This window comes from Agelaius tricolor, unplaced genomic scaffold, assembly GCF_023055355.1.
Source record: "Agelaius tricolor isolate 1412-34295 unplaced genomic scaffold, bAgeTri1.0.p SCAF_13, whole genome shotgun sequence".
Taxonomy (NCBI): domain Eukaryota; kingdom Metazoa; phylum Chordata; class Aves; order Passeriformes; family Icteridae; genus Agelaius; species Agelaius tricolor.
In genome coordinates, this window is record NW_027269273.1 from 14,666,145 (window position 1) to 14,678,813 (window position 12,669).

The following is a 12,669-nucleotide window of genomic DNA, read 5'->3' on the forward strand; positions in this document are numbered from 1 at the left end:
CACATAAGCTGTAATCTAAGTTGTATTAGCTTCCTGTGTATTATGTGTGTTCCTCATCAGTCAGATGGTAGCTCAAAGTGCTGTGAAAGGAACATGCAGAAGGGAAGGAAAGCTTTACAACAATTCTGCTTGTTCAGGTGTGAGCATGGACCTGACAGAGTGCCACAGCCAGCATGTCTTGAGAAGTGTAGCATTTTATCTGTAGTGGGTAAGAGTGGAAAATTGCTCAGCATAGAATTAAGCTCTGAAACACTTAAAGTACTTCTGTCTACTCAGAAAAAATCCAAGATATTAATAGAGAAAATCATTCAGAATTGTCTTCTGTTTCTGATTCTTAACCTGTGAGATGTTTTGTTTGTTTGTTTTCCAGGCCCATCTACTAAATATCCCAAGCTGGAACTGGAAAGAAGGGGATGATGCAATCTGTCTTGCTGAGCTGAAGCTGGGTTTCATAGCCCAGAGCTGCCTGGCACCGGGCCTTTCCACAATGTTAGCCAACCTCTTCTCTATGAGGTCATTCATAAAGGTAATGCCTTCCTCATTAGAACGTATTAGTCTGCAATTCAGCTTGTCAGAGACTGGAGTAGAGAACATGACTCAAATGTGAAACAGATAGAAGGACAATAACAGATTTTGTAACACCAAAACAACCAGCACACAGTTCTATGCAAATTTTTTGCTGAAAACTGGGCAATAAACTAGGTTCTATCAACTTGTGGGGTTTGTTTTTTAATTTTTATTCAGCAAGTGTCTGGCCTTTAAAGTATTTTCCAAATCATCATCCATTTCCAGGGAGATATTTTTGGCATTTTATGTTTTTTGCTTGATTTTAGACAAACCACATGTTTGTCTATTAGAAAAGCTGCTGCTGCTAAAACAAAAATATGATTTATCTAAGTGCCACGTAGCAACAAATTTCCAGGAAAAAGGGACTGGTCATTTTCGTCTTTGACATCAAAAGACTACTGGACCTCTGACTGTGAGTAAATAAGGAGCATATGTTAGAACTGAGGCCCAAACTTCCCACCACATCATTCATGTGTTTGCTCCTCCTCAGTCTGAGCGCTCTTTTGGACTTAGATTGCAAAATTATAACCCAGTTAGACTTCTGTGGCAGCTGTACTTGTTCACTGGACAAGGGCCTCAATTGCAGCAATCATTGCATCCTTCCTGGTGCATTTCAGGGACACTGATTCCAAGCATAACGGGTGGGCAGTTTCCAGTCTGATGAGTGTTCTTAGTGGGATGGGAAACACTGAAGTGAAAGGTAGGCCATGGTCCACTTCAACTCCATTGTGCAAATAAGCTAAAGATAAAAATACTCTCATGTCCTCAGATTAGAAAGCCAGGACTGTTCTCTTAGAGGTGCATATGTTGGTGCCGGACAGGGAATCTTTATTTGCTTCTTATAAAATGCTGACATTATTATGAAGGTATCCTTAGAAGACAGCAGGCTCCCATGAAAAAGTATTTTATACTATTACATTTAATTAAAAAGACCAGTTTTAAATATGGAAACAGGTCTGGGCTCTGCATTTTACTGCCTGCAGTTAGAATATCTTCATCTTTATTCATGTTCTAAAAGAACCCAACTGAAAGAAAGAAACAAAAAAGTTGTTTTACTTCAGCAAACCTGGAATCTGTCTGTGGCTCTTCAACATATTTCCAATTGGATATTAATCCTTTCTATCTGTATCCCAGAAGAAAACTGTATCTCTCATGAGCATCATTCTCCTTGCCAGTCTGATCTCTCTCACTCCTGCCTGCTGTGGTAAGCCAAGACTCTCAGGAGTGTCAAACATTTGTGACAGTCACACTGATGTATGCAAATTACTGAGGCAGCCTCTTGTATGAACTCGAGCTCTGCAGCAGAGTTCATGTGAAAAATTTGCTCACCTTCTGTCTTTCCAAAATCAGAAGGGGTCAGTTTTCTCCTAAGGAGATCCAAATATACGGGTATCCTCAAAGTCTCAGTCTTAATTCAAGCTATTTTAATACTGATTTTAAAAACCAGCGAGAAAATTGAGAGATTCACAAAATGATGAAGTGTACAAATGTCTGACTGTGGGGGAACTGTACTAGAAATACACACATTAATGGCCTGGATTTTTATCTAAAAACATTTAAAGATGTCAAATCTTGGATATGTGCAGATACCATGTTTCCAGAAGTTATATCTAACCACTTCTGCCATTATCTTAGCCAGATATGTTTTCTTATTTTATAATACGTTTATAGTAGTTCCAGTACAGTTACAGATCTCATTAGATGAACAGTTTTAAGCTGAAGGCTCAGCTTTGCAAGGTGTTACTCAAATTCCATTTGAGTATTTCTTTGTAGACAGAATAAGCATAAAAATAGCAATAAATTTGATTTGGGGGAAGCTGTCGTTGTCAGTTTTTCTTGTGTGTCTGATTATATACAGTTATAAACAGAGTAGTGTGCAGAGATAACTTGTATGACTTCAGATGTCAACTTCACATGGTACTGGGAGGAAAAACACCATAAGAGAGTGCATTAAGATTGCAATACTCTGTTAATCCTAGTTAAAAATATTTTTGCCACATAATTAAGAGTGAATTTTCTAGGCAAGTGAAATGCACGTCTTTGCTTCCAAAGATCTCTGGCTAATTCAAAATCTGAAGCCAAATAAATGTACAAGAATTGGGACACATTTCTTTATGTGACTCTGATCTTATTGGTGATAACAAAAGGTTTGTTTATTTAGCTAAAAGGATGATCTTTCTCATGTCTGTCTCACTCTAAAAACTTGAAAAAGAAAACTTATTAAATAGTGGCTGTGAATCATCAGTGCATTGTAGGAGGGCAGCTACATTGATTAGAAATGCTGAAGAGAAATATGTCCATTCCCTAAAATAACTTTCATCCCATTTCATTAAGAACTTTCAATTTAAGTACTGTCAGACCTTCATAAATTCCTTAGGTAAACATTATTAGTGGAGTCTCTCACCAGTCACGAGATTGCCAGGAAAATGTATGGAAACTTCTGTATTTTTTAATGAAAGCTTGAAATGTGGGTTTGTTCTGCCTCCATAGCGTGATTAGAAAGTGATTTAATGTGCCATAAATGTTTGGTCAGTCAAACACAAATGAACATGATTGATGGTGACATTGCACACATTTAACTCATTATGTGTTACTTTACAGCAAAATTATTTGTGTAAACAGTCTGCTCAGTGTTAGAAGTAAAACAAACTAAGAAACCTCAAAATATTATATTTGTTCCTAATATTTTCCTTTTGGTTTTAGCAATGTAAGATCATATGGAATCCTTTATATTCTTTTTGGCACCAAACTGAACAAAAAGAAAATCAGCTCAAAAAGATTAATATTCTGTAAACATTTAAAGACAGATAGATTGCACCAAACTATATGCTAAAGGGAAAAAAACCCACAAAACATTACACCTGTAAACTTCATTTTAATAATCCAGTCTTCTTATAACATAGACTGTTACTGTTGTATTAAAAAAGGAATTTGGACTCTTTATTAACTTGCATAGTCTGAGAAAAAGATGGAAATACTGTACTGCAAATTCTGTATTGTTTGAATTAGCAAGTGCATACCAGAAGTCTGTCTATATGAAAAACATTGCAAAAACCAGATACATGGAGTAATAGGCAGAAGTAATTAAATTTTGTACAGGCCAATCCTACAGGCCCATCTACAACCTACAAGCCAAGTTAGTATTGTTGTGTAAATTAATAAAATGTGGAATGTGGTACTTGAGTGTAACACAAGTCCACAGCCAAATTAGTTTTGTCTTTGCTCTATAGGTAAGGCAGCCCATCCACCTCATTCCAAATATCAGAATTATCTAGAGCTGTCTCTATTATCCTCTAAGCTATTTTGAGAGCAGGAGTGTTTTGTGGGCTCTTTCAGCAGCTTTTGCTCACACCTACACATATGCAATGCCCACTTTATGTTAGTTTTTTCGTCCAGGCTGAAAGACATAATAAAACCACACAGATCACAGATTTATATCAGCTGGATGCTTACCTACACTGATGGAACACATCAACTTGTTTGCTCTTTGCTTTTGACCACCTAGGCAGCCTTGGAATATTTCTAAGTGTAGAACTGGAAAATGAACAGTGAATTCCTTGACATGTGGGAGGGCTTTAAAAGGGGAGTGAGGAGGAAATGCAATGTTTAAATTTATTGTGAGGCTCTTCAGGAAGCTGCATAATAAACTGATTACATGATCCTGCTCACAGGACCTAGATCAAATATTAAATGTGGCCTGTTACCAAACACATTTATCTTCAGAGATCATGTAAAGATCTTCCTGACTGTAGTGATTTAAAATCATTGATTCTAGGAATTAAAACCTATTGTGGTTTAAAACTGTTTGCTGTGTATACATAGTATCAGTCCTTTGATAAGAGTGTATTTGTCTTGGGCTAAAGGCTATCGTGGGACTGAATTTTCAGTCAATCATTTAAACAGATCAACACCTGTCTATCCTTTGCCTCATGATTGGATAGAAATCTTGCCCTGTTTTTTATATTTGAAACTATTAGAAGTAGAGCCTGTACGCCTTTCAGTTCAAATCCAAGGCCAGAATCTAAAAAAGAGTAACATGTCATTCTATTTCAAGGATACTCTCTCTGCCTTGACCCACTACAAAATTCTACATTAGTACTGATGGGGAAAAGTGCATAAATCTCATTTGAAATTAGAACTAATCTCAATTAGCATATTTGATGTTTTATAAAATACAGTCTTTTTATACAAATTTTAAAAATCATCTGTGCATATGGAAAGCTGTAGAAATAGTTGACTGAGATTGTAAAGTGTTCATAGTACAAAGGATATTTGTTAGCCTTGATTTCAACAGACAATGGAATTGAGTAAATAAGTAGTTGATAATTTATAATAATTAAGGAAATGCAATTATAAGACTGTAAATCTATGAAGCTTCACTCTATGATATGACCACAAGAACTGCTTTCAGCCAGTTACTTTTCTCTCAGGAGATGTAAAGTCTGCTCCTTTCACTGTGCTATAAAGGAGCTGGATATCCACCATCCTTTGCCTTGCAAATAGCAATGAATAATCCGAGGTCACAATGCAACTCAGCATTTGTTCTCTGTCTTGATAGTGATGCTTAGATCTTGGCAGAAGAGATTATATAGCATGATCAGGTTCAGATACACTCAGTCTTTCATGTACACATCATTACACTGAAAAGCAAATGCTATGAGCAAGAGTTCTTTTGGAGCTACAGAGCTCCTGATAATTACAGTGCTGGGTGTAAGGCCGGGTGTATTAAAGGTTTTCATTTTCTTCTGACAATACTAATGGCTGTGCTTGCAAGAGCTACATCACTTTTTCATATCTCTGTCACCATGTCTCACTAGGAATTGATTGTATTATGTAAATATATTTGCTGGTAACAATATTGTATCTATATATAAGATAGAGGAGAGAAGAAGAGTATCGTGACTTAAAAAGAGATTCAGATGAAAATTACATTTCTTCTTTTGGATTGCACTATGTAATTTTCCAGCTATTCTTCATATTGAAGAAGTGGCTAATTGAAGCAGTGGCTAATTTTTTTATGACTATCAGGAGACAGAATTGCAGCGTGACTTAGGGAGAGATAATATTTGCAGTACTAGAGAGGAATCAGAAAGATAGAGGTTGAAGTTGTTTTAGTAGTATGGCCAATTCTGGATAGGTTCCATCAGTTACCTAAACTTTAAAATATCGTCACAAAGGCTTAAAGTAGTGAAGAGCATAATGACTCCTAAAATGTTTTTCCTCATGAAAGATACCAGGCAGGTGACCATCTGTCTCTTTGAAATCACTGGGAAAATGTCATGGTTCAGGTGGAGATAAAACAGAAAGGTCATCTTAGTCAACTCTTGCAATCATCTTATAATAATATTTTATAGCATCCCTAATATCAGCAGTTCTTTGAATTCTATAATCAACATTTTGTGGTATCCTAACAGATCATATCTTAAACTTTCCAGTCACTTAACAAAGTTTAATGTAACACTAACTGGTATCTATGGAGGTTGATAATTGCTTTGGGAATGTTTGGGTTTTTCCAGTCCTTTCTTGGTCCTTGACTCAGGGTGAGTATTTAACTACAGACTGATCTGGAGTTCCTTCCTCTAAATCAAAATCGTCTGCCTAAAGAAAAGAAAGCAAGGAAAGGAAGTCAAAAGGGAGATATGTAATGTATTTGTATATTTTTTTCCAACCCCAGGTGGTGTCAATGTAAGAAACAGCCACAAAATAGACCAAAAGTTAGAAACATGCCCTTGCTATCATTAGTCTTAGTTTTTTACCAAGCCTGGACTTTATCTCTCTTCTGTATATAGAGTTGCTGATCAGCAACATTTGCAAGCTTCCTATAAATAAAAGGGTCATAAAAAATGTGATATGGTTTCTCTGTGTGTGGTGGGGAATTGCACAATGCAAATCCCTTTTACCATCCCACATGGCCTCTGAATGATGAAACAATTTCTGTGGAAGAAATTTCTCCTGATTGTTTGCAGCCCACTTGTCAGGCTGTATAAGATTTGGAACATCTCCATATTGCAATTTATTCTTTCAGTGGTTTACATCTCCAGAACTAAAGTAACTGATTACTTGGCAGCCTGTCAACAGGAGGAGGGAATAAAACAACAAAAAACCAACCAAAAAACCAAAACAATCAAACAAAAAAGGCAAAACCCAAACAAATAAAAAAAATCCTAAACCCTACAAAAACATCCCAAACAAAACAAAAAAAAAGGAGGAAAAAAATCATTGTAACTTACATTTCACCAGGTTTCTTAACAAGTTTCCATCCTCCTGTTCTTTAGAGCATTTTTTTGGAAAGAGTTTGAAAGAGTGCCTTTTGGCTTGTTCAACATGAGAGAAAGACTGATGAATCCCAAATTAATAATCAGCCCGTGGAATAAAAACACAAACTTATCTAAAATACTATATTAAGTCCTGTCAGAATATTCCTGGAATGCTGGAATTTGAAAACCTGAAATTTTTTGGTCCAAGAGAATCATAGAATCACAGAATATCTTGAGTTTGAAGGGACTGACAAGGATCATTGAGTCTGACTCCCGACCTTGCACAGGACACCCCAAGAGTCACACCCTGTGCCTGAGAGCATTCTCCAAACACTGCTTGAGCTCTGTCAGCCTTGGTGCTGTGACCACTGCCATGGGGAGCTGTTCCAGTGCCCAGCCACCCTCTGGTGGAGAGACTTTTCCTGATATCCCATACCTCCCCTGAGGTAGGAGCTGTTCAGCCTGGGTAAGAGAGGGCTGTGTGGAGACCTTGTAGCAACCTTCCAGTATCTGAAGGGGGCTGCAGAGAAGCCAGAGGGGCACTCATTGTTATGAACAGTAGTGATAGGACAAGGAGTAGTAGGTAAAAACTTAGAGAAATTTAGGCTAGATATTTGGAAGAAATTCTTTACTGTGAAAGTAGTTAAACACTGGAATACGTTGCCCAGGGAGTTTGTGGATGCCCCAGCTTGGGCAGCGTTCAAGGCCAGGTTGGATAAGGCCTTAAGCAACCCGGTCTAGTGAGAGCTGTCCTCCCCATGGCAGGAAGGTGATCTTTGAGGTCCTTTCCAACCCTTAGCATTTTGTGATTCTACTATTTTTAAAAAGAGAAAACAAGGAAACTTTTTCCTCATGCTCTCTACAACTTTATTTCACCCCATGCTCAGTGTGCTTGACAAGAATTCAGTATATTATTTTTTCATATCATATTTGATTTACTGACTACAGAGACTCTGTTTTGGGTTTTTTTTCAGCATTCTAGAAAATCCCTTACAAACAAGTGATGTTAATTGCCATAGCAGTGTACTGATTTATGTGTTAAAATCTGATTCATGTTTTAGCAGTTGTTTTTAAATTTAAAAGAAAGCTGTGGTTTTTACTCACAACTCTGCATCTGTTTCTTTGGGTTTAGATTGAGGAGGATACGTGGCAGAAATACTACCTGGAAGGAGTTGCAAATGAAATGTATACAGAATATCTGTCTAGTGCCTTTGTGGGTTTGTCCTTCCCTGCAGTTTGTGAGTAAGTAGAAATACATTTAATATGCAGAAATATTTACCTTCTTGTAAGAGAAATCTAATTTTTTTGCATGAGACATTTTCACTCTAATGTGAGGACTCTTAAGTCCTAATGTTGCTACATCAGATGGTGTCTAATAAAATAAACATTAAAGCAATCACTGCATGGAAGAATCTGAAACATTGTAATGCCTGGTTTCAGGAGAGATTTGTAATTAAGTGATTGTAAATTAAAGCATAAATGTTTTGTCTTGAACAAACTCATCAACAATCTTTTAAAATTGAGTAATTTGCTCACAAGTACCATCCGGTTATTTTACTTATGATTCCCATTCTTTGAGTAGTGGTGGTCAACATGACCATCTTGGCTTGTGCTCTGTTCCAAGGAAACTATTCATTAATTTAAACACATGTCATGCAGTCATATAAGCAGTGTGGCACCCAGAGCTCCACAAAAGTGGTTGCAAACCATTTGCAACAAGTAAAGTATGTGAGAGAAAAGATATGTCTGTTCAGTTATGAGAAAGAAGCACATAGTACATAACCATAGTGCAAGCTTCATTTCTGGCTATTGAAAAATGCTTAGCCTAGAATGAGTCTGTGAATGAGAGATTTGAATGCAAAAGGTTTGTATAATAAGTACTCTGTCTCCATAATCAGGTTAGTTTAGCACACTCATATTTCCTCTTTCTTCCATTCTTAGAGGAGGAAATAGATGGAGAAGTAAAATACAATCTCTTATGTAAAGGATGAGCATGCTTCTACTCCTCTAACTTCCCCACCTTTCCCAATTTTAACAGGAGCAAAAACATGGCACAAGAATGAGGGGGAGACAACTGTTAGACAAATATTATCCATTTAGAAATTGTCTAGGATGTAGCTATGACAGAGCCCAGTCTTCAATTTGCTGGTAAAGTTAAGGGGTTTTCAATCCATCCTTCTACTGTGTCAGCCAAACTCTGTTGAGTTTACTGAGGGGAAAAGTTTTTACTATAGGCACTAAAGTTTGTGATTTACTGAAACCGGAAATCTCACAACATAATGCAGAAAAGTATATTATATTCAGAATGAATAGTAGTTTGTGCTGAATGAATAGTATGTGCTGAATGAATGAATAGTAGTGTGTTAACACTAGCTACAGTAATGAAAATTAAATCTCCACACCAAATCATTTTTAAATGTGTCAAGTTTCTGTATGAGTTTGTAGGAAGATATGACTGAGACGGTATTTGACACAAAGCTGACATTCATTTATCTGTGCTGGTAGAATGGAGATAAAATAATCAAGAAAGAAAGGGTGCTTATTGAGATTTAGAAAGAGGTCTCCTCAAGCACTTTAATTAATGAGTTTAGTGCATAGATATTCTCATTAATGTAAGAATTGACTGCTCAGTTTCCAGAAAAACCAAAGGACAAGGACAGCAAAATGTCCATTGCATTGGTTTGTGAAGAGGAAAGTGAATTAGCGGATAGTCTTAGTGTATTCAGCCACCTGTGAAATATACAGACTTTGAGAACAGGTCTTGTAGCGTAACTTTTAAAATTCATGCAGTCAATGACATTTTAAAAGTCTGAAATTAAATGAAATGTTCTGCTTTCTCAGGTTATTTGTCATAAATGCAAGTCTAGGAAAGTGATTCTTTTGTAAATAGGCTGCCATACAGTCTGGATAACAAAGAGTGTGCAGAGACAGTAAGGATGGGATACTCAATATTGCTGAAGAATTTCCAGCTTCTGATGTCAACACTAGGGTGAAGAATTAGACGGAAACAGAAGTTAATATCAGTCTGCAAGTTATGTTTATAACTCCACGTGTGTGTACTGTGTGAACGTATTCCAGCAATATATTTTGAATATGTGAATGTAGTTCCTGACATTCTATGCCCTTGGATATTGCTGGACCAGGTGTGAATTATGTTGATTGAAGATGACCTAACCAATCTGTCTCCCACTAGTGCAGCGCCTCCTGATATTTAATAACGTAAGGCTAACCTTCTCCCAGGTTCTGGGCCTACCACTCTCTACCCCAAAATGTTCCTGATGAGGCCAGCATATCTCTGTATTGACACTCAACCAGTGGGAGCAGCCACCTGCCCATATGTGATGTTGGTTGTGAAAAGGCACTGACTCCTGGCCTCTTCTCTTGCTGCAGGCTGGTGTTTGCGAAGCTGAAGCTCTTGATGATAGCCATAGAGTACAAGTCGGAGAAGCGCGAGAGCAGGTACGGCCTACGGCACCAGCCTGGGGAGTGCTGGAATGCACTGTCAGCAGTTTTGCCTGCTTTTTTTTCCAGAATGAGCATAGCTATTCTTTGAAACATTTCAGAATGTAATTAGCATGCCATCGCATTGCAGCATTTCACATAGGACCGAAAGGGAATGATTTCTGCCCTCTTCCTCCCTAAAAGTAACCCATGTCAGAATGTTTAGTAAAAAGTGCAGTAGTACATATGTCTCATCTCAGGAGTGATTTTATTTACGGAAAAGCTTACAATTTTTGTGTTTACAGCATATCACTTTTAATCAGACGTCCAACATACACTACTGAAAAGAGAAAAATGGAAAACAGATGTGATATCAAAATTCATTATAGCTATGTGTATTTTCAAAATACAAATTTCATTTAAATTAGTTTGAGGGAACCAATTTAGATATGTTACAGGATAAACAAATATAGGGTAAACATAATATTTAAATAAAATTTAAGTATCTGTTCTGACAAAACTTACATGAATAACATAATGAAACTGGAAAAGATTAATTTAGCCTTGAAATTACCAATTGGCTGGCTATTTTCATTAACCAAAAAGAAAAAAAAATCATTATTCTTAGTACAGATTCACAGATGGGAAGTGTTTCTTGCATTTTTGTTTTTGTGCAAAGGTTCATAGAAACATGATTGAACATTGGAGTCAATCTTCCATCGCCTTGTCCATTAATGTTTTAAACAATATTCATTTTTATGTAACAAAAATATTGTAAATGTTCTCTGAAACACTTGGAGTGTCATATAAAAATATATGGCAATACTAACTCTGAGAGGAATTTGATTCTCCTCTTTTGCAATTACATTTTGTACTGCTCTAGTAGACCTGAATAGATACATAGTAGTTCATTTTCTTTTTGGCCACTAATTACCTTTTTGTGGCCAAAGGGCACTTTTGGGGACAATTGCTTCTTCTCACAGGAGAACCAATTCTATCAATTGAACTCATTCTACATTTTCTGGGGTTTTGAAAGTTTAATACTTAGTATTAACTTTCATAATTTTTCTTAATTAAAAAAATCTATAAAATCTGTGTTAGAAATTTGATGTGGAAAAAGCAGTGTTGCAACTATTTAGGAGCATTTCCATGCCCTATAGTTGATTTTGCTGGATTCTTCCATATATTGTTAAATGAAATGTGAAGTGGTGTATGTACTATTGGATATAATTTTTGATCACACTATGCTGATTAAGAAATCCTTTTTTTTTACTATCAGATTTTTTATGCTGTATTTAGCTTCTTTGGACTCTTAAATTACTTTTCCATTGAAGGACCTCATTCTGCATTGGCTAATGCAAAACAATCAATCTATTCTTCTGTCTATGAACAATTTAATCTTTTGCTAGAAAAAAGAAAAATACAATAATAACAGCAGTGGAACAATTTACCAAATTTTGTGTCTTCAGTATTAAGAAATATTTGGTTTCTGTTTTTCTCCTAACAAATATTGGCCAGCTTTATGTTGCCATTACTTCAGTTGTCATTTACTTGCATAAGTGCTAATATTGCAGTCTTTTACAGTAATAACAGATTGTTCTTGGCTTCCATATCATTCTTTGCATTAACTTCAGTGGAAGTTGGATTGAGTTCTTAATCAAAAGGTGATGCAGAGGATCCCACAAAAACTAAAACAGTGAGATACAATCATATATTTCTTACTTAAAGCCACACAGGTAACAGCTTGCAATAATTATTATAGTAGGGAAAAAAAGAGCCTAAAATTGCTGGAAGCAATACTAACAAAGAGATATTGACAGCTAGATTTGTTGAATATGTATGTAGCAAGAGGAAGATATACAGGGTAGATAGTCACATTTTCTTATAACCCTGATCCACAGCAATATCTGCTGATTTTATTAACCAGTGACAATTTTATAGTCACTGTTTGATCAGTCACAGAGCTACCTGCAGCATATTACTTTTCTACTTGTTCCCGTGCTCTTCAAGTCAAATATGTTAACTAGATATTTGTGGTTTTCTGATCTTTTAGTCAAACCAGAAAGGTAATGCAACAAAACTTCAATTTCTCACCTCCTAAGTATACTTGCGTTTCCATGCATCTTATTAAATGAAAAGGTGCAGAATTAAAATCAAAGTTAGAATTACACAGTTTAGAAGCACAAGCCCTTTTTGAGCAATGTAAATTTGTCATTTGTCAATTATGTTTGTTGATACTGATATTGGAAATATTTTATTCTGTTCATATCCAAATTTCTTCCTGGTAATTCTTCATAAAGGAGAAGTGGGAGCGGACTATGGATATTCAAGCTTTCAGTCATTTGAGAGTGACAGAACTAGATACATGCTGATTTATTTTATAATTATACTTTGCATTTGTGTT

The 12,669-nt window shown here is 36.2% G+C and overlaps 1 protein-coding gene across 26 annotated transcripts in view; it reads left to right on the top strand.

Annotated features, from left to right (window-relative positions):
• The window catches only part of KCNMA1 (potassium calcium-activated channel subfamily M alpha 1), a 415,833-nt gene that overhangs the window by 282,572 nt on the left and 120,592 nt on the right, over nucleotides 1-12,669 (top strand). For all 26 annotated transcript variants that reach the window (XM_071438814.1, XM_071438813.1, XM_071438807.1 and 23 more), the window contains 3 exons: nucleotides 371-526; nucleotides 7,957-8,066; nucleotides 10,215-10,283. In XM_071438814.1, the coding sequence (XP_071294915.1) occupies nucleotides 371-526; nucleotides 7,957-8,066; nucleotides 10,215-10,283 (335 nt within the window). The remainder of the gene's footprint in view (nucleotides 1-370; nucleotides 527-7,956; nucleotides 8,067-10,214; nucleotides 10,284-12,669) is intronic.